Source organism: Dermochelys coriacea, chromosome 3, assembly GCF_009764565.3.
Source record: "Dermochelys coriacea isolate rDerCor1 chromosome 3, rDerCor1.pri.v4, whole genome shotgun sequence".
Taxonomy (NCBI): domain Eukaryota; kingdom Metazoa; phylum Chordata; order Testudines; family Dermochelyidae; genus Dermochelys; species Dermochelys coriacea.
In genome coordinates, this window is record NC_050070.1 from 192,103,236 (window position 1) to 192,126,157 (window position 22,922).

At 42.8% G+C, this 22,922-nt stretch overlaps 1 protein-coding gene across 1 annotated transcript in view; it reads left to right on the forward strand.

Moving 5' to 3' along the window:
• The window catches only part of PCSK2 (proprotein convertase subtilisin/kexin type 2), a 215,236-nt gene that overhangs the window by 28,296 nt on the left and 164,018 nt on the right, over positions 1-22,922 (forward strand). The window contains exon 2 of the mRNA XM_038397065.2: positions 16,604-16,708. Coding sequence (XP_038252993.1) covers positions 16,604-16,708 — 105 coding nt within the window. The remainder of the gene's footprint in view (positions 1-16,603; positions 16,709-22,922) is intronic.

Genomic DNA, 22,922 nt, shown 5'->3' on the forward strand with positions numbered 1-22,922 from the left:
GGTAGTGATCAATGGCTCCATGTCTAGTTGGCAGCCGGTGTCAAGTGGAGTGCCCCAGGGGTCGGTCCTGGGGCCCGTTTTGTTCAATATCTTCATAAATGATCTGGAGGATGGTGTGGATTGCACTCTCAGCAAATTTGCGGATGATACTAAACTGGGAGGAGTGGTAGATACGCTGGAGGGGAGGGATAGGATACAGAAGGACCTAGACAAATTGGAGGATTGGGCCAAAAGAAATCTAATGAGGTTCAATAAGGATAAGTGCAGGGTCCTGCACTTAGGATGGAAGAATCCAATGCACCGCTACAGACTAGGGACCGAATGGCTCGGCAGCAGTTCTGCGGAAAAGGACCTAGGGGTGACAGTGGACGAGAAGCTGGATATGAGTCAGCAGTGTCCCCTTGTTGCCAAGAAGGCCAATGGCATTTTGGGATGTATAAGTAGGGGCATAGCGAGCAGATCGAGGGACGTGATCGTTCCCCTCTATTCGACACTGGTGAGGCCTCATCTGGAGTACTGTGTCCAGTTTTGGGCCCCACACTACAGGAAGGATGTGGATAAATTGGAAAGAGTACAACGAAGGGCAACGAAAATGATTAGGGGTCTAGAGCACATGACTTATGAGGAGAGGCTGAGGGAGCTGGGATTGTTTAGTCTGCAGAAGAGAAGAATGAGGGGGATTTGATAGCTGCTTTCAACTACCTGAAAGGGGGTTTCAAAGAGGATGGCTCTAGACTGTTCTCAATGGTAGCAGATGACAGAACGAGGAGTAATGGTCTCAAGTTGCAATGGGGGAGGTTTAGATTGGATATTAGGAAAAACTTTTTCACTAAGAGGGTGGTGAAACACTGGAATGCGTTACCTAGGGAGGTGGTAGAATCTCCTTCCTTAGAGGTTTTTAAGGTCAGGCTTGACAAAGCCCTGGCTGGGATGATTTAACTGGGACTTGGTCCTGCTTTGAGCAGGGGGTTGGACTAGATGACCTTCTGGGGTCCCTTCCAACCCTGATATTCTATGATTCTATGATTCTATGACTACAGTGCACATGAACCAACAAAGGAAAAAAAACCCCAAACCATGAGAGGGTTTCTGTGCAGCCACTTCTGTTTGCCTGGGGTAGTTTGAGGCAACATGCCGATGCCATTCCCCATCAGTGAATGCCTTGCCAGTGGTGTTTCCATCTGTGCAATAAAGATTTAATGACTCATGGTGTCTGTTATAATATAACATGTTTATCTTATGGGGAGGTTTACTGTGAGCACAGCAGAATAGTCAGGAGCTGGTCTAGCGACATCTTTGTTAGAATGGTTTGGGAGAAGCCAGAGACAGAGGACTTTGTGTTTGTGTGTGTGTGTGTGTGTGTGAGAGAGAGAGAGAGAGAGAGAGTGGGGCTGGGGGTGTGTGGAATGGAGGTTTAGGGACAGGGAGAGGGGTTGTGGCTGCAGAGGGGGCAGGAAATGAGGATGGGTGGTAGGGCATGGCTTGGATTGGTTATTTGAGAAAATGTGTATTTTAGTAGTCCCTGGTGAGTGGTGGGGTGAGGGAGAAAGGGGATGGTAAGAGGCTACTTCCTGATCTTGGGGCAGATTAATGTGATGTTTCCCAAGATGTACTGCACAGAGATTTGGAACTGACAGCACAGCTACCTTGGCCACTGAGGGGAGATAAATATATGTGCTGCCAGGGTTGCCAACATATGGATTCTGGGCAATTCTTGGATCTCAAGGTTGTAGAAGTTTGCGAGAGAGCAAGGAGTACACCATGACATGGGGATTGCTGACTACAGGCTGGTTTGGGTGGAGAGAGATGGCCTGCATTGGAATCACATTTTGCCCACTCTGCAGCATCTAGGACCACTGACTTAGGAGTTTGTGATCAACCGTTTGTGGCGAATCCCTCAGGTGGAGATGATCTGGGCCTTATTCCTGGTGTACACCTCATACAACTTATGAGAGCAGATTTGGACCTCATCAGAAATTTGTATCCAAGAGCTATGATAGTTTTCTTTGATTTGGCTGAGCATTGGAATAATCACTACAGTGACAATATGAAAGCTAGTAATAAGTACTGGAAGAACATTCATCAAGAAATTGGATGCTTCATGGCTGACCGGACTGTATGGCATAGAAATATTACCAGCTCTGACACCTTGTTTCTTGGAGATGGTGTACATCTATTGGACAGAGGTCAGAAACATCTTTCTCTCAAACACAAAACCGTGTCTGTGATTTCTCTCGCTGGCCCTAATCTCAGCACTGTAGCATCTGAGAGCATGTCTACACTATAAACTTAACTTGACCTATGTTAGGTCGATTTACAGCCACTGCAGTAATTACTGCAGTGGTTCACACAATCATAGAATTGTAGGCCTGGAAGGGACCTCAAGCAGTTATCTGGTCCAGTCCCCTGCATTCATGGCAGGACTACATATTATTTAGATCATCCTTGACAGGTGTTTGTCTAACCTGCTCTTAAAAATCTCCAATGATAGAGATTTCACAACCTTCCTAGGCAATTTATTTCAGTGCTTAACCACCCTAACAGTTAGGAAGGTTTTCCCACTGTCCAACCTAAACCTCCCTTGCTGCAATTTAAGCCCATTGCTTCTTGTTCTAGCCTCAGAGGTTTAAGGAGAGCAATTTTTCTCCCTTCTCCTTGTAACAACTTTTACGCACTTGAAAACTTGTATCGTGTCCCCTCTCAGTCTTCTCTTCTTCAGACTAAACAAACCCAATATTTTTAGTCTTCCCTCATAGGTCATGTCTTCTAAACCTTTAATAATTTTTGTTGCTTTTCTCTGGACTTTCTCCATATCTTTCCAGAAATGTGGTGCCCAGAACTGGACACAATACTCCAGTTGAGGCCTAATTAGCAGGGAGTAGAGAAGAAGAATTACTTCTCATGTCTTGCTTTCAACATTTCTGCTAATACGTCCCCGAATGATGGTTGCTTTTTTTGCAACAGTGTTACATGCTTGACTCATATTTAGCTTGTGGTCCTCTATGACCCCCAGATCCCTTTTTGCAGTACTCCTTCCTAGGCTGTCATTTCCCACTTGTAACACCGACAGATCCCGGTCATCAGCAGGTGGGATTGAACCTGGGGCCTCTGGAGCTTAGTGCATGAGCCTCTACCGCATGAGCTAAAAGCCAACTGACTCTTAGCTAAGCCTGTAGAGTAGACTCATTTAACTCTCTCTAAGTGATTTCGGTGCCACTAGATGGGACAGAACACCACACCCAGGAGGTGTCTAGGTTACATATGCACTGAGTCTCAGTACAGAATGAACTCTTGAGACAGTGAGTAAGGATAATCCAGCTAATCTTTAACTGCCCTGGTGGGGCAGGAATGTGAAAGAAAGTCATGTGGATACTTTGCTGCTAGGTTCTTAAGAGTTCTCTATCATTAAGAAGAGCATGACGTTCTCCATTTACTTACAGCCATGGAATATTGCATAGGACAGGTTTTACTCACTCCCATGCACCTGTATTAAGGAGCAAGTGAACAACATGATGTGTCAAAAGCTTCTGCATCAACTTCAAGGGAAGCTAAGAAGGAGACTACTTTAATATTCTCTGATGGAGGTGACAAAGGGATGTATGTCTATGGTGAGTTTCACATTTGTGAGGAGTGGGGTGACTTTTGCAAATGACTTGGAGATGTCACTAATCACTTTGGGCCATTAGTGAAGCATGGGTTAGCATTTCCAGGATGACCCTGAAGTACTGTAATGGTCCGACTAGTGGTGGCCTCAGTAATGAAAGTTCTATGTTATAGATTTTTAAGTACTGGTATCTATCAAGTGGAAGTGTTGAGCAGAGAATCCAGAAATCCAAAAGAGTAAAAGGACTGTTTACGGATATGGGTCAAGGGGAAAAAATCTAATTAGCTTAGCACAATGTAAATCACATAAGAACAGAGGTGGTGTGGGTGATGTATTGTGCAGATTTCTGGTTCTGGTGTCATTTACAGCGCACTAATTGAGGAGTAACTCCACTGACACCACCATCAGCATAAGCGAAATCAGAAAGCATGCCCCGGCATCTAAAGAAAAACATTTTATTTTCTTTTTTCAGTTCACATAATGACCAAAATGGACCAAAATTATCAGTCTTAAATTTTGCACCATTAACATATGTTTGAGATAACTGTGTTGATTTCAGCTTCTGGTGGAATCATATTTACTTTATTATTCTAAATAATGTAGCATGTTTGCCTGCTGTATATGTAGCAGTTATGGAACCAATTAGCTGAATGATTTTATGAGGCTGTTTTTCTTATTCCCAGTGGTTATATGCTGCTAAAAATGGAAGAAGCTCCTGTCAGACACCCACAACGACCATACCCTTTTCTGTGTTCTATCTATCTCTTGTTCCTTGGCATGGTTGAAGAATTCTCCTTCTCCTATAACATTGTTGGTATCAGTGCCCAGCAGAGCTGAAAGTAAGCCGGTATGCCCTGGTACGGCGTACTGGTAAGAGCTGGTGCGCCGTACCAGGACCAGCTTTCCGAGAGGGCAATTTAAAGCCCTGGGGTAGCAGTGGTGGGGCTGCAGCGGGGATTTAAAGGGCCCCGGAGCTCCAGCCGCTGCTACTGCCCGGGGGCCCTTTAAATCCCCACCAGAGCCCCGCTGCCGCTACCCTAGGGCTCGGGCAACAGGGCTCAGGCAGGGATTTAAAGGGCCCCAGGGCAGTAGCAGTGGCTGGAGCTCTGGGGCCCTTTAAATCCCCGCCAGAGCCCCACTGCCGTTACCCCAAGGCTCAGGCAGCGGGGCTCAGGCCGGGATTTAAAGAGCTCGGGGCTCCGGCCACTGCTACCACATCGGAGCCCCAGGCCCTTTAAAGCTCAGCCAGAGCTCCGGTTAGCGGTGGCAGCCGGGAGCCCCCAGGGCTCCTCAGTGATTTAAAGGGCCTGGGGCTCTGCTGCAGTAGCAGCAGCTGGAGCCCTGGGCCCTTTAAATCGCCCCCGAGCCCTGGGGCTCCCAGCCGCCTCTGCAGCTGGTAGCTCGGGGGTGATTTAAAGGGTCCCAGACAACCAGCCGCCACTAGCAGAGCTAGAGCCCTGGCCCATTAAATCAAGATTTAAAGGGCCTGGGGCTTTAAGGCCATGTTTCTTCCGGTTGAGGCCACACAGGACTCCAGTGTACCGGTAAGTCCTCTAACTTACTTTCACCCCTGGTGCCCAGAGAAGTAACCATTGTTGCTAAGCCTCCAATTCAGGTTTTTGACAGAATGATAATGGTCATTAGCTTCAGGCAATGATTTGCTGGATCAACAGACAGTGCAAAAGTAGCGCAAAATGTGTCAACCTCTTCTGTACATGTTCTCCAAACCTAGAAACTATTGACTCGCTTTGGTTTGATTTGAGGTTGTAGGTCATGGTGACAGTACCAGGTTTCAGGGTTGTTGGAATGTAATAGAAAAATCTGTCTAAGATGTGCAGATTCTTTTATGTAAGTTAAGCAAACACTGATCACAGGCTGAGATGTTTTTTTCCTCCAGCAATAAACTAATAACAAAGATCACTAATCCACTACCTTTATACTAATTCTTTATACCAGTGCTCAGTATATTGCGGAATTGAACACTCAAATGATCAAGTAAACTGTAGTGTAAATGCACTTGAATCTACATGATTCACAGCACTGAAATCTAAATTTTTAACCATTTTAATTCAGAAACCATGTCAGCCTTTGGATCAAGCCTGTAAGTCAGGCCAACATGCATTTTTAGTATAATCATGATGTACAATAACAAACCTTCACATTACGGTATATGTTACACAATTTCCATTGACAACTTGTGCAAAAACAAACAAACAAACCAGATCAAATAGGACTAAACCAAGTGGTTCATAATGTATATTTATTGCTGTCTGAAACTCTTTTGTTTAAAAGAAGTGGGTTGGATAGGAACCATCAAATAAGACTATAAATACAGATGAACAAGTAGCCCCACATTTATGAATTATCTTGTGGGAGATAATTGGCTTTAATAGGCTTTGAAAGTATTTTGCAAGAACAATCTTATGTCAAATACTAATGAAATTAATGTTGGCTTTGCTATAGCCTATCCCCTCAACATATCAGATTTCCCAAGATAAACAAGGCCAGGCCTCATTAGTACTTGGATCATGTAGCCTTTATAATACTGACAGGTTGGTATTACCAATGGTATCTTAAACCACAGTGGCCTGTGCCAAAGTTTCATACTCCCTAATAGCTACAGTATCAGAATTAGCAGGGTGAGAACCACTATTAGAAATATCATTAGGTTTGAAGTCTTGGAGCACACGAGGAAGAATGACCAAAAGTATTACATTCACAAGTTATCAAAGTCCTTTTATTAACAATTTCATTAAGCAGATGACCAATGCTACAACTACTAAAACATACACAGAGACAAACCATAAGACGTCCAGCATCAGTGATTTCATACTTACATCACCTGGGGAAACATAAAGATGAGTAGGATGCCCATCAGGTGACCATCTTCTTGGATGTTTTCTGTTGTGCTTCCCTACCCTCTTGGGCTAGGCAACATCTTTTATCCTGAATTTTTTTGACACCAACCATGCATATGCATGAGAGTATCAATCCCTGTCTCCCTTTTTGCACTTCCACAACCCATGAATTTTAGGGTGCCCAATTTCTCATAGGCTACTCCTCTTGTTCCCCTTATTCTCATTAACATCTACATCAATGAGTTACCATAGCAATTTGAAGTTATTACAGAATCCCTTGAAATGTTATGGGACATTGCAATATTAACTGGTGGATTGCGGCATATTTTCCAGCCTATTGCTGTATTGTGTCCAGAATATCCGGATGTAAGACATCTTTTATTATAATCTTACACTTTACTGGTACAGGGTTATCTCTTGGCCATCTAGTCATGCCAACCTATTTGCACCCTGAGACTTTCGGTGGCCAAGCTGCATATCTTACAGACCTAAAGCCTGTAGGCCTTGTGTTATAGCTTTATCTTACTTATACACCTAACACTCTCTCACCAATAAAAAAAGAAAAGGAGGACTTGTGGCACCTTAGAGACGAACAAATTTATTAGAGCATAAGTTTTCGTGGGCTACAGCCCACTTCATTGGCTGCATAGAATGGAACATATAGTAAGAAGATTATATATACAGAGAAGGTGGAAGTTGCTGCTGAGCTTGAATTAATGTGCAAACTAGATACCATTAACTTGGGTTTGAGTAGAGACTGGGAGTGGCTGGGTCATTACACATATTGAATCTATTTCCCCATGTTAAGTATCCTCACACCTTCTTGCAACTGTCTTGATTATCACTACAAAAGTTTTTTTCTCCTGCTGATAATAGCTCATCTTAATTAATTAGCCTCTGACAGTTTGTATCGCAACTTCCACCTTCTCTGTATGTATTGTGTTACAGCATGGTCAGAGGGCAGCAAGAGAGTGTTAGAAGGGAGCCTTATTCCCTGTAGAGGGAAGAAAGTTTGCTATAAATTAATTAAAGCATCTGAAGCCAATTAAAGCACCTGAAGCCAGTCACATGATAAAAACTTCCTGCTTCAATCAGACAAGTGGAGAAGTTGAAGCAGAGTGGATTGGTGGTAGAGCAGAGAGCAGTTTGGAGGGAAGCAGAGGAGAGTTTGGAGAAGTGCTGTGGTGGGCTAAGAAGACCAAGACCTAGGTAAAGGGACACCTGGTTTGTGCAGAGGGAGGGCAGGAAGCACCACAAGCTGAAGGGCAGGAGAGGGAAGTAGCCCGGGGAAGGAATCGCTAGTTTTAGTGGTTTACTGGTATCCCTAGGGCCCCTGGGCTGGGACCTGGACTAGAGGGTGGGCCTGGGTCCCTCCCTCTCCACTCTCCTCCTCTAGGATGCTAATGGGGCAGTTAATACCCCAGTTCAGGGGCAAGAAACAGTGCCCTGAAAACCCCCCCCCCCCCACCCGCCAAGAAGAGAAAGCTTGAGACCCATCATAGTAGTGCTGGCAATTTGCCACAGTATATATATATCTTCTTACTATATGTTCCATTCTGTGCATCCGATGAAGTGGGCTGTAGCCCATGAAAGCTTATGCTCTAATTAATTTGTTAGTCTCTAAGGTGCCAGAAGTACTCCTGTTCTTTTTGTGGATACAGACTAACGTGGCTGCTACTCTGAAATCTGTCACCAATAATACATGCTTATCAATCCCATATCCCTATAACACTATCCTACATATTTCTATACTTGTACCTACCACTTAAATCTGTTCATCACTCACTGATTACATATGAGTTAACTTGGCTTTCATCTGTGAATTTAAAAGTAAAGCAATTGCTAATGCTAACTGGAGTGAGAGAGAGCTTTAAAATGCATATTGAATATTTATAAGCCTCCTCAGTGCATTTGGTAAGTGGGATGAAAAGGTTTCTAATTTCTGCTGCAAGGCAGTTCCTAGTTCTCAGACTAACTGTAACAGAGCCAGTCAGTTCATTGGGGAAATGTGAATCTTCTGTATGCATTTACTACTGGAAGATATAGATTTTTCTTTTCCTTTGGGTGGAACTGTTGCACAAGTAATAAGATGAAAGAAACTAGCTCACTATATTTATGGCCCACTCAGAAAATGAGTTTGAGATGTAGATCAACACCTAAAATATTTGAAGTTTGGATTGTATTGGACTCTAGCAAAACAACTATTAAGTGCTATGTGATTTTGATGTTATTCCTGTCTTAATCCTCTGTGCACAGAGAGAATTCCTTTCAAACAGGGATCTTTAATGGTTGCATAGCACAAGTGTTTGCTTAAATGCTAATTCAGCTAAACAGTTAAGCACATGCTTAATGTTATGTGTGCAAGTAATTCTGTGAAGCACCTATTTAGTTTAGGTGCTCTGTTGCATCCAGGCATGTTATGAACTTGATTCACCACTCAGACAGAGTTGTACCTGTCAGAGTACATCAGACACAACCTTTCTAAGGAACAGTGGCAATAGGTGATGCGGGACTATATTTTAGATTGATAGTGCATTTTCTGGCAGATACAGTTCAAATCTGCGTCTCCTAGTCACTCTGGATCAACTCTTGCATGACCTGTAGAACAATCATATGAACCAAAAGATGCTTCTTTGTTACAACAGAGTACATTGTAGGAATGTAGTTATTTCCTGCCCTGAAACTAAGACATTTTGGAAAGCTGTTGGAGACTCCATAAGGGACATAACAGAATCAGGTGTCAGATAATTCCTTAGAATTTTTGTTAAATTGTCCTGAAAATGCTGAGTCTCATAAAAGCCATAAAAAACTGATCACTCATCTCCTAAATGCTGCTAGAATTACCACAGCAAGGTGATGGAAGAGGAGTGACTCCCCTAAAACTATTGACAGATATAAAAATGTGGGATATTCTGTTCTAGAAAAACTAACTTATCATGTTAGAGTTCTACAGGGGAGAAGGAAAAAAGATAGCTTCTTAGTAATATGGTGGAACTTCTTGTAGTTTTCTGGAAGAAGGACATTGCCTGCCACCAAACCTGATAGTTTGAGAACTTTTTTTGAATACTAAGAAAGGGAGAAACCACTTCAACAATATTCCAAATTAATATCAACATTAAGATATTAAAATAAGGAAAATAGGAGGAAAAAGGGGATAAGCTTAATATCGCATAGAGTTTTGACTGGACCACTAATAAACAGGTTATACATCTAAATATAAGAAAACCAGAAGTTTGAACCCAAACATGAGATAATGACAGACTTTAACTGACATTATCAACTGACAAGATGGGAGAGGAAGACGAACAGTAGAAATACATCAACTACAATATGTGATCAATACCACAAAGTTGAAGAGTGACTGGTAGCTTATCTCGTCAATATCCCTTCTTTAGGCTAATTTATAATTGTGTATTTGTCTCTATATTAAGTTTATCTGTGACAGGGTGGACTAGGCCCTGAGACCCCTTGCTGGAGGCCTCATGGTCCTACCACACCCTACCCCAGAAAAGGGCAATAGAGAGATCCTACAAGCTGCCTAGAGAAGGTGCATGGGAAGCAACCAATCAGGGCCCAGCAGGCTAATATAAAAAGAGCTGCAGGGCCAAACTAAGATCCTTGCTAGAGCTGGAGGAGTGTGGATGGTGCTCCAGGCTGGCTGCTGGGACTTCACCAGGACAGGGCCCTGAGGTAAGGGTGAAGATTATGCTGGAGTCATGGGGAAGTGGCCCAGGTAATTGTAGCAGCAATGCAGTTTATATAAAGGGACGTGGCGGATGGCTGCTATTAGTAGGATCCCAGAGTAGAGGGCATGCCTGGGTCCCCTGGGAAAGTGGCCTGGACTTTGAGCCACCCCAGAAGGGGAACTGAACTGTAGTGGCCCTGCTGGAGAGCTGTGGCTAAAAAGGCCCTGAGAGGGCGAAGACACTGCCTCCAGGGAGGGAGCCCTGGAGCACCACTCTATACTGGAGCAGGGACAACTTGAGAGAGAGAGAGGGATGTTACAGAGGGCACTGAGAGAGGCCCCTGTTGGCCTTGTACTCTGGAAGGGGTTTGCTTTGTTTTTAGCTCACTGACAGACTCTGTATGACTAGGCCAGAGGGCTGAGTCACTGAAGACCCACCACAAACAGGTAGAGAGTGCGTGCAGGCACACACACTCGGCCAGAGGCCGCTCGCAAGAGGTGAGTGCACCCCATTACAACTGGCAAAATACAACGGAAACACTGATATATAAAACAGTGGGATAGGCTGACTGATTGGCAATGAATCATTACAATTCAATGTTAAGGATATTATAAGTCTGAGACCCTTTGTTTGTTAATTACTTCATGTATGTTGCTTCTTCAAATTGGTTACAGCCTTTGAATACTGCATCTCTCACCAAGCCTCAAGCAATACTGATTCCCCTGTGAGCTTTAGCTGTTTTTAGCTATTGCATCATAATATGCTTGTTATGCATATACTTCCATTCTGATTATATTAAATTATTTTGCAGTTCTGTTGGCTAATGTTCCCTTTGCTGGTTAAGGAATGAATTCTACTGCTGTAGAATAAGAAAGTTACCATCTGTGACAGGGTCAAACCAGATGGTTACAGGAGAGTGATAGAAGGCAGATATATTAGCCCCAGGTTAAGTAGGTCCCTTTTCCCTGGGTAAAGTAACAGGAAAGGTTCCAGAACAATCAGGAATCTTCTGGAGACAATTCAGACAGACAGGCTGATTAGAACACCTGCAGCCAATCAAGAAGCTGCTAGAATCAATTAAGGCAGGGCACCTGGGTTTTAAAAAGGAGCTCACTTCAGTTTGTGGTGTGCATGTGAGGATCTGGGAGCAAGAGGCACTTGGAGCTGAGAGTGAGAATGCGGACTGTTGGAGGACTGAGGTGTATAAGCATTATCAGACACCAGGAGGAAGGTCCTATGGTGAGGATAAAGGTGTTGGGAGGAGGCCATGGGAAGTAGCCCAGGGAGTTGTATCTGTTGCACAGCTGTTCCAGGAGGCACTCTAGACTGCTGCATTCCACAGGGCCCTGGGCTGGAACTCGGAATCGAGGGTGAGCCTGAGTTCCCCTCAAACCTCCCAACTCCTGGTCAGACACAGGAGAAGTTGACCTGGACTGTGGGTTCATGAAAATGGCCAAACTGAGGGCTGCCGTGAATCTCCGAGGCGACCAAATCCGCCAATAAGTGCAAAACCCACCAAGGTAGAGGAGGAACTTTGTCACACATCAAAGACAGGGTCAGTTTCTAATCTTGCATGCACCATGACAGTACTGTGTGTGTATCTCAAAATATGCTATCTGAATTTGACCCTTTACATGGTTCCTTTTCATTAACATCTGCACCGAGTCTTTATCTCTTATCCAAGAAACCCCCCTTTTGATATCAAAAAATCTTTTGTCCAAATAAATTCTGAAAAAGGGTTAAAGGCAGGATTGTAATTTGTACTTTACATATGTGCAGGGGAACAAAAATGAAGAAGAGCACCCCCCTACCCTCTGACAGTCCTATGTGGGACACCCACATGTTGGATCCAGGTGCAGATGAGCACATGCGAGCAGTACATCTGTTTGTTCCCTCCTCGGAGGGAGGCATTGAGTGGACAGAGAATGGGTGGAGACTTGGCTCCACCTCACACTTTTTAGACTGTGCAGCTGCTGAACCAACACTGGGGATGCAGAGGGGGTATTTGCTGATGGGATAGGCCAACAGCAAATTACCCTCCTTGAGTGATGGGGTAGCAGCAGGAGAATTGGGGCTGCGTAGGTTATAGTCCCTTTCAGGGATACTCCTTTAGCAGCACAGCTAAGCGCCACCTTTCTCTACGGGCTGTGTGCTTGTGACTGAGTCTCTCTTGGTAAATTCCTTGCACTCTTTTTTTCATCTGGGAAGGAAGAATCACAGAACAGGTGCAAAATTCATGAGCAAATTAAAAGTCATTTAAAACCAAGGTAATTTCTACCCCCAAGAGTTTGGGTTTCAGGAGGAAGGTACAGCTAGGGGTTGAAGTACTTGCCTCCTACACGGACTTTAATTATGTAATTGTTCTCTGGCTTATCAGTTGGAACAGTAGCCTGAGAAGCAACAAAGACATCCCAGAGTCACACGCATGCAGTAACAGCGCCCAGTGGAATACTTTTCACTTCTGTAAAATGTAATCTTGCTTCTGTAGTTAAAAATATGTTCTAGTAATTCCTGTCATTAGCAAAGCCTCTTCCCTTTCAATAGTCTTTGTTTCTCCCTTCTATTATGTAACGAGATTTTAAAATTTATTTTTACAGGATTACCAGCAGTTTGTGGCAGGGATTTTCTTTTAGTTCTGTATTTGTACAACACCTAGCACAATGCAGGCCCCTGGCCATGATTGGGCCTGGCAGGTGTGACTGCAATTGTAATAATAAAAGAAGAAGCCAAAAATGATTTCATTTTTACTATGTTGTTGATATTATTAACTGGAGAATAAAGAATTTGGAGAGTGTTAGCTTGAAAGAAGAGTTGGGATAAGCAGGATATAGAGAGGCTTTTTCATGATTTTGCAGGATCTTGGAGCTTTTTTTTTAATTTACTATAGTAGTTGCATCAAAAGAGTTGATTGTAAGGAAGTGTTGAACATGATCAATATAAAATATGCCTGAAATCCTTTGAGGCTTATTCTCACCTTGGTACACATTGGGAGCACTCAGTGCTATGTACATTTCCAAGTGGAGATTAATTGGTTTGCTGTTGTGTACTTACATGGCCCTCATAACCTTAGTATTTGAGACCCTCAGAATGGTTAATACTCTACTTAATCATCCTTACAACTCTCTCTGAGGGCCCATTTTATACATGAGGAGCTGAGGCACAGGGCAGAGTAAGAGACTTGCCAAAGGATATATGAGAAGTCTGTGGCTGGCATTAGGGGGTAGTAAGCAGGGCAATTGCCCATGGCCCTACACCATAGGCCCCTGAAGCTAAGGGGGTTGGGCTTTGGCTTTCTGCCCTGGCCCCCAGTGAGTCTAAAGCTGGCTCTGCCTGGTGGCCCTCCTGAAACCTGCTTGCAGCCCCAAGGGGGTCATGGACCCTCAGTTGAGAATCACTGCACTAGCACGTCCTTCCTCCTTATTGGCCATGGAGTTACTGTTACTGACATTTTTTCTTTTTTTGTAACATACTTTCATTCTGATTTCACCCTATTACAAAGCAATGGTCAGGATTTTCATTTGCAATCACTGGAGAAGAACAATATTGTACCATTAGTTAGTTTCCCCTGTGGTCTTACTGGTCAATGAGATGTTGCTGAATCAGTACAGCACTTCAGGAAGCCTTCTAAAAAGCAAAGGGCCCAACATGGCTGTTTGTTGGTTTTGAGCAGCTAGTTAAGTCGTAGTCATGAAACTGTTTGACATTCTAGGCCTAGTTTTGTGTGTGATCTCTTCCTGATTTTTCTGAATATCTTCATTATTTGTAAGTGTTCACTGAAGAGTTTAGACAAATAATTTTCAGACAATTGTTGGTTCACAAACTCTTAGCAAATTGTTCGCTACCACTATTAATTATTGACAATTCCTGGTGAGCAGTTGGTCATCTGGTCTTGTTTCCTTACCATGATTGAAGCCTTTCAACAGGAGACTAACAAATGACCACTAATAATGAATAATTCCAATTCAAATTCATGAAGCTTCTGGGATTCGCAAATATTATGAAAACCGATGATCTGAATACTAATAAATTATGGGTGCTATCACTCTCTGAATTACAATGAATCAAATTGAAGTAGCTCTTTTGTGACCCTGAATCTGTGATTTTCATTACTTGACTAGGTCTAGTTGCTTTTGCTTATGTTCAAGTCCTCTACATATCCATAGTTTTGCTGTACTATACTGTACAGTATGTAGGCTCAGCCCAACAAAATGCACATAGAAAATGAGCCACAAGTGCCTATTATTTCTCTCCAAATGTGTCCAAAATAGCCAAGAGAACACAGGTTTCTTTGAAAGCATCAGAAATGAATTCTTAATAGGACCCGATTTGGATGCTTGGTAAAAAGGAAAAATAACCTGACTTCACTGGGGGAAATAGGGAGGAAACCTAACCATGGATTTATGAGAGCTGGAACAATCCTTGTAGTACCCTCCATTAAGGAGATGAGGGCAGTGTAAATACATAACAAGTCTTCCACAATGGGGAGTCAGCAGGACCTTCACCACCAAAAGTGAAAGTCTAGGTCACTTGAGTTAAAGGAGTAACTCTTTCACCTGGTAGCAGTAGAAGATTTTTATTTGCTGTGTGATATGATTGGTGTGTTACACTCAGATTGTTACCTCAAACGGTGAGAAGTTCTCCATGCCCTCTCCTTCCTCTCTCTCTCTTGATGACCTTGTCACCTGCAAAATTTGGTCTCTGTTCTTTCCTCTCTCTTGCTTTGCAGTTTTACTGTCCCTGGGTTCAACTGTACCTTTGAGGCACAGCCCTGTAATGGAGGCGATGTGGAACTGCACTTTTTCAGGGTGGGCTATAGAGAGGAAATCCACATAATGGAGGAAGACCTCCCCCCCCCCCCCCCGCCAAGCCTCCTAGCAATGCTGGGAGAGTGCAGCTCCTGTTACACCCCTTTATAGAGAATAGCCTACTCGCCCTGCACAGGCTGATGTCAGTGCAGAGATGGGTCCAGGACTTCACTTCCTCCTACACCTTTTGGGAGCTATGCACTGCTGGCCCATATATACTGTAGCTGTAGGGGATGCAGAGATGGCAGTCAAGTGAAGCCCTTGTGTAGTTTGCACAAGGAGAAAAAAGCTTTGTTGTGGCCTTCCGCTCTGCCCCTGCATATACAGTGCAGCTATGGAAGGGTAGGCACAATCTGGCCCCAGGTTAGTATTAAAGTAGATCTAGCGAGTGTATTTCAAATGGTAACTAATCCAGCTATTTTGTTATCCTCTATATTCACTTTACATCTTTGAGGTATACACAAATATATCCTGTGTGATCTGTCTCAGAGCTTTCATCTGGAAGGCCAGGATTTAACATTGTACTCTGGATTCTGGGAATTACCATGAGAAATGGCTACCCTTTCTGTGAAGGTGCCTCTTTTAGACCATTTTTACTTCACTTGAATCACTGTAAAACTAATTTATAAAAAAGTCTGACAGGCAGAGTCCCCTGTGAGCTGCTGTTTGATGTTACCTATCAAGTGCAGTAGACTCCTGGATAGGAGTAGACCCTTTGGAATCTGGTCCTTGATCTCAATGTTCAATCAGAAAAGTTGAATCACTATTAGTTTCCATGTTTATATTTTCATAAGTACTGCAGACTCATTGATAAAATGTTTTGATTTAAAACATTTTTAAAACCCCTATGAGTGTTTGTAATTTCTCTTAATTATTCCCTTGATAAGGCAGCTAAATTAAGTCCCTGACATTGAAATGTTAGTGACATGAAAATACAGCTTGTTTTGAGAAGTAAAAATTTTAGGTTGCTAAAAAGAGAATTAAAAAAACCTTTTGGTAGATTTAAATAATTTATTGGAATCTGCCTGTGAAAATAGAATGATCAGAAGGCTTTAGAACTTGAGACACAAATAGAGTTTTCTGATAGGCTATCAGAAATGTTGGACAATGCTAATAATGCATGGGACCATCTGTTTTTTTTCCCTTATTTTTCTTTATCAATTTCATTCCACAGTATTGAGAAGAAACTCCAGACACTGCATTTATCCGGTAGAGAAAATCACTCTGCTTCCCGCCCTAAATCTTATAGCTTCATTTTAGGTGCAATATAATGGCTCAGAAAAGCATTTCTGTCTTGCCTTATTGCTGAAATACAATTTGTGGTATTTTTTAAAGTCATTTTGTCCTTTTATTTTGGATGTTTCAGGGAAATAAGAAATAATTCTGATGTAATTTGGAAGCCCTGCAGAAATACTGGTGCTGCAGACCTTGAATGCAGAGGGACATTGATACCAATGTTTACAAGCGAAACAATACATTGCATATTCATAGCATATAACCTTAATGTTATAGGGTAAAAGTGTCTGAGTGACTTAGGAGCCTGTGTCTTTAAAAAGTGAATAGGACTTAAGCTCCTTTAAAAAAATCCCCATAGTTCTAAAGTGAATTTGTTTTGGCTTTTTTTTTTAATTTGCTCTTTCTCTTCCTCAGCTTCCTTTTATAGATGATGGATATCATTTTTATCATAATGGCATCTCCAGGGCCAGGAGAAGACGCAGTCTTCAGCACAAGCTTCATTTGGAAAAAGACCCGAGGGTAAGCTTTTCCCATTGATTTGCCATCCAGCAGTCATGATTTCTATGCCAACCAACTGTGCAACATGGGATCAGATAACAGTGAAGTCTTAACACAGGTAATTCCATGCCTGACCCAAGCTCTGTGGCTGTTGTACAGAAGTTAAAACAATCTAAGCCTTGATTTTAACATGACAACAATAGTCACAGCTTCGAGCTTGAGTCTTCCACCCTTGCTCACTCTTAGTAATACTGCATTCTCTGCTAGTAGCCTCACTTGCAGTCAATGAGTTCCAAAAGGCATGTTTCAAACATAAGCAAGACCAGTTGCACATTCAGCCCATCAGACTTTAACTTTTAGTCTAGAAAATCCAGGTCCCACTTGCAAATGAAACTTTTAGTTTTAAGAAGCAACTCCTGCCCCCCAGCATTCATCTCACTGGTGGAAAGAAAAGGTCCTTCACCATAATGCAGTGCTAAAGCAGCAGTTTCTTTTCTCTCTCTTCTTCAGAGTTTTTGCTATTATACAAGATAAATACTAGGACATGGTCAGGACCAGCTAGCACAAAAGTGTTTCTACTGTCCAAAGAAAATAGTCACTTTTGGTATTCATCTTATGAAAGCAAATAGATGATCAAGTTAGTTCCCTGCATACCCAACTCCATTTCTCTTGGTGTAGGAAGGAGTTGTGCTGTTCCATTCTACCTAGGATTTTATTGCCCTGCCAATCATCATGGTATCTGAGCACCTTTCAAAATTAAATAAACAAGAAGAAAGTTTTTTTTTAACTAAAACCGAGAAGCTGCCTGTTGCTATGTTGGGAAGCAGGGTTGAAGAATTTATAGCTCACTCTCTCTGCCTTTGCAGGAGACAGTTAAAGTATTTTGGGCACAGATCCACCAACAATATGGCACCCCTCCAAATTGTAGTCAGCCCATCTGACAGCTGTTAATATGTGGTGCACCAGCCACTTTAGCTGAAACCAAGCAACTGCCAGCTGTTGGTCACCCCCACTTCCTTTAGGTCACATTGTGTTACGATACTGAGAGTTCAGTGAGGCATCATGAGTCCTGTATCAGCCAGGTGTGTAGTATGTTTCTTGATACTCTGAACTACCATCTTCAGGGGTTAAAGGATTTCCATGCCCATTCACTCCTGGGTTTAAGACTTCCAACAACGGCACCAGCTAGAGTTTCTGTGTGTGTGTGTGTGTGTGTGTGTGTGTGTAATGCAGACTCCTGCCCCCTTAGCATTAAACTGGGATTCCCAAACTCATTTCATATAATCTACCAAACAAACATTGGACAGTAACAACTTTCAGACAATACTGCCCATTTCAGGATACTAACGAGTGGACCGAGAAGTAAAAGTCTCCATTTTCCCTTAATCATCCAGTCCTTAAATAGTCAGTTTATTAAGAACTATTTAATAAAGAACAGGAGTAGGCAAATATTATTCAAGCCAATGGCTGTGTAGTTCTATGTACTTAAAATAAATATTTCTACTTATCTGTAGAGGTCTGTGTAAATCAGAAGTGTCCCTTAAGTTGTCCATGTGGCCCTCAATATTGCAAAGGTGGGCCTCCCAGTATTCGTTAATACCAGAATTGCTGTTGCACTGACTACTCTTGAACTGTTTGACTGCATAATGTGAATATGGGTCAATATGGAGGTGGTTTGATTACATGTAGCCTACATTTCATAGCTGCTCTATTTTGTATCCATTCTATGGAAGTAAAGAGGACTTCAGTCTCCAGGGTTCTCAGTCTGGGACCTTTCACAACCAATACATTCACTTGAATTTTTGGTTTTAATTTCCACTGCCTCCTGATTGTCCTGCTGATTCCTGCACTGCTCACATAGTGTAATGATGACTTAGCTTTACAAACTGCTGACCTGCTCTTCCTTACTGAATAAAATAATTGGGAATATCCCCAAAATGTGGCAAAGCATGGCCATGGATAAGCCCTGATATTTTGGTACACTGTTCAGCTTCAAACAGAACTGCTGTTTTGCTTTAATTATCAAATTGGAAGCACACTCTGACCTCTCTGATTTTTTTCCTATCTTTCTGTGTTGCTCAGTAGCCTCTTTGAGGTTTTCTCTATGGCCCTCCTTGCAACTTCATGTGTAGTCTCCCAGCAATCCTAATACTCCCCCGGTGCTTTTAGGACACTCCCTTCCAATGAACTCCTGGCCTTTCAAGCTTGCCCTTAGAATTCTTGATGTTTCTCACTGCCATCCTAGTATCTCTTCTCCATCCATGCTGGAAGGTCATCCAAGAGAACTTGGATTTTTTTACTCTAAAGAGGTGACTTTTGGCCAAAGCACTATGACTTAGAGAACAGTAATTATTAACACTCCAAAGTGTGATTTCAGTGCCATAATAATTCACCCCTCATCTAACCATTTATGAGGGGATCCTCAAAGCTCCCATGGGACTTCAAAATAAGAGAACTACTGTACAGGTTAGTCACTTTTTATTATGTGTGTTATGAGCACAAATAAAGCAAGCTCTGATCAGTGTGGGAGCAATCATTAAAGCTCTAGCCATGTGCCCGGAGAAGAGCAAATGTGAAATACAGCCACAGCACTGTTTTTGAACTCCAAAAAATAATTTCTGCGGCCACCAGGGCACCTAAGTATAATGACTTCTTTCTAAATCATTTCCCCCCCATGTTTGCTAAGGAATAAACGTCAGCACTGGCATGGTTAATAAATTCAACACATGAAACGAAGAATAAAATGCTATTAAAATTGTCAGCATAGCCAGAAAGCAAACTGACTGTCTCCAAAACACTGAATCTCTGATGAGCCAGTAAGATTAATTGTGTATTTGTTATCTATTTCTACCCAATTTTTTTGAGAAAGTGAGAAATAAAGTCTGGGAGTATGAGCTGAAGTGCTAGGCTGGATGTTTTTCAGTTTGAAGGGACTAAAATTCCTAGCTAATTTTAATTATTAGTTGAAAACAGTGCAGATGTTCGTTCAATTAATTAATGTTCTTTAATCAGTAAGTCCCTTGAGGAAACCATGTCAATTCTGCAAGAGTCCTGGGAGACAAGCAGCAGAATGCTACTGCAGAGGTTGCTATATGATCTCCATACACTGCACATGCAACAAGAGGTCTTTAAACTTCTTGAAAAGGATCAGTTGGGCAAAATGTTATCTGTTTGGTGCCAAAATAATGTTGAGATATGCCAAATGTAGTCAGAATTTATATGGCAAATATCACTACTGTTACGGGAGCCGGGTTCAAATGTATGTTAAGATGCCTTCATAGAGTTCTGGCAGGAACTGAAGCATTGTTCAGAGGAACAAACTTACTGCCATTTGTTTGGGAACAGCCATCTCAATATTAACGAAGTTTGAAGCAGTATTAACTGTAGAGGGTGGTATACGCAATAGTGTCAGAACGCAATACTGCCGGGAACTGGTGAAGATTCAGAAATGGGCACATGAAGCTCATAAACCTCCTCACAGTATTTTCAATATTTCTTTCTCTCAGAATGGCGAGTACCATAATTGCACTACTTTGAATGGCGGCTATCCACGCTCGATCTTATTTTAAAAGATGATTTCTTAAAATAGGCATATCACAAAAGGATTACAAGACCTGAAACCCAGTTATAATGACTTAAAATACTTTTCTGCCATAAAATGTTTATCAGGTAAAATTCTGACTTGGATTCAAGTGTGTGTTGCTGAATATCCTGTATACTTACAGTATACACTGAAAGAAGATTATGTAGAAAAGAAGTGCCAAGTATAATCCAAGAGTGTCCATGGACTATTTTAGCAATTTATTCATGATTCATACACAGAATCATCATGAAAAGACCACTAAGGCTAAGAGGGGAAACAGAGGAAGGAAATGCACACTATCACATTCTTATGGTAGCCAAAAGCAATCATTTGGACTAAGCAGCTCCATCATGCTATGCACAAGGTCAGCTCCTGAACTCTTCACCCCCAGCTCCCCACTAGATGTCAGGGAAGAGCTCATTCAAACCCTGCTTACATCTTGAAAACCATCATTTAAAATGAAGAGCTATGTAGTAGTGGGTGTTCTAAGGTTATTTTGTTTGTCTGTTTCTGTAGGAGAGAAGAAAAGAGGTTGTTATACCTGTGGAAACATGCTTCTACAGAAATGTCTTAACAAGGGTGTATGTTTTCCCTCTTCTCAATCATTTGACACGCTTTCAGTCAAATCCTGATTGCTTTGCTCCCTGCCCCCTCTGTTATCTCTCGAAAGGGAAGGGAGCGTATAGCAAGGACATTCTGCAATGTGAACTTTGCCATGTATCCTGAATTTGCAGAGCTTTCCCCATGAGGATTTTTTTTTGCAGAGGGACATGTCCTTGGGGAAGGTCTTATACTGCAACCACACATCCCGCTCCCTCCCCACCCCCCAAAAGCATGCTGGGCATCACAAATGGTGAAGCACAGCAAAGCTGTCTCAGTTTGTTCTGCCGTGTTCATGCCTGATGGACCCAAGAAGTTGCATAGCAGTTAAGTAGAACCCATTCAACAAGGAATCATTTCTTAATCTCTTGCTTGTCTCTTCTGACCCATCAGGACACTGAAGCTAATGGGTTAGGGAGGGATCACCTCATGGAAAGACAATAACTCTGTGTACTCCTGTGATGGGATGTTCACCCCACACCAGCCTAGAAGGGGTTCATGAGAGTGAGGAGAGACCAATTAACCAGACAGGCCACAGCTGAGGGGAATTAGCTGGCCTTAATAACCCCAGGAAGCTGTCAGTAGCATGGGACTGTAGTGAGGGAGCCTGTACCCATCCTCTGGACAGTAGATAGGGAAGGAAGGGAAACCAGGTGGGAAGGGTGTAGGAAAAGGATTAGAGAAAAGGCAGCAAGGTTTAAGGTGGTACAGACCTCGGCCGCTGATTAGTGGGTCCCTGAGCTAGAACCCACAGTAGAGGGTGGGTCCGGGTTCCCCTCCCAGGCGCTGGGGAAGTGGCGCTGGTTTTGGCAGAGAAGGAAAGGATTCATCTTGGAGGAAGAGACTTTGATACCCTAGAAGAGGAAAACGCAGTCATCTGGCTGGAGGGCCAAGCCTCAAAGATGGAGCACCCTGACTAGGTGTCCTGATTTTGCGGTCCTTTTCTTATATAGGCTCCTATTACCCCCCACCCCCATCCCGATATTTCACACTTGCTGTCTGGTCACCCTAACCCTGAGTCACAGACAGAGAGAGGCAGCAGCAGTAGGGCATGCAGCAAGCAGCAGAAGCAGGTGTTGGACCTGGAAAGAGCTAATCCCCAGCTTGGCCATGAGGAGGTGCCCCTAGCAATGAGTGCACTCCAAGACAGCTCCCTATGCCAAATCCTTTCATCTATGCTAAAAGAATAGTGGTGGACTTATGGGTGGCTATAGGTTATACCAAAAGCCATGTCAATCATATGGTTCAACCCTGTGTCCAGAACACTCAATCTTGATGACCACAGAATCCACTTTTGCTTGTGAAGGTTTCAACAGCTCTGGCTGATTCTAAGTCTTCCTCACCACTGTCCACAATGATGTCTGCTGGGTGAAGAAGCTGTGGATGTTTGCCACTGCAGCCATTTCCTGGCAGCTTGGGTGCCACAATCCTAGAGACTTACCCCAAAGATGAAAAAGCTGGGATTACAGGGCAGATGAAGGATGGCTGGGAGTAAGAGCAGGAGTGGCAGAAGGTTTGTGTGAACAGACAGGCCCTTCAGGAGCACATCAACCTGCTGGTGCAAGAACTGGAGCTCACCCATGGTGGTTGCTAAAATCCCAGTAGTGTTGGGGATGGCAGTATGAGTAGGAGGCAAACAATGAGGACTGGGGTATTTACCAGCCAATGTGAGAATACAACAATTATAGTTGTGTAACAATTTCAGTGAAATTAAAACTGCATCTCTCCCCATTGTTTGTTTTATTTATATGGGGTGTCTGATTCTCTGACGTGTAACCTCCTTCAGTCAACAAAGAAAATGCGAGTTGATTGCAGAGTAGAGACCATGCCAAGAGCAGAGGCCTTCCCAGCCTAGTAGCTGCAAGCAAACAATGGCTTTTCCTTCCTTCATGCACATTGTAACATCTTAAAAGAGAACTCAGAATCCAGCCTCTTGCTGGGATGCTTCAAGGTATTGTTAGCAAATGTTTTGAAAATGAACATGAATGTTAAGAATACACAACTCTTATTTCACTTCTTAGGTGAATTTAATTTTTTTTTAGTTTTTTTGCT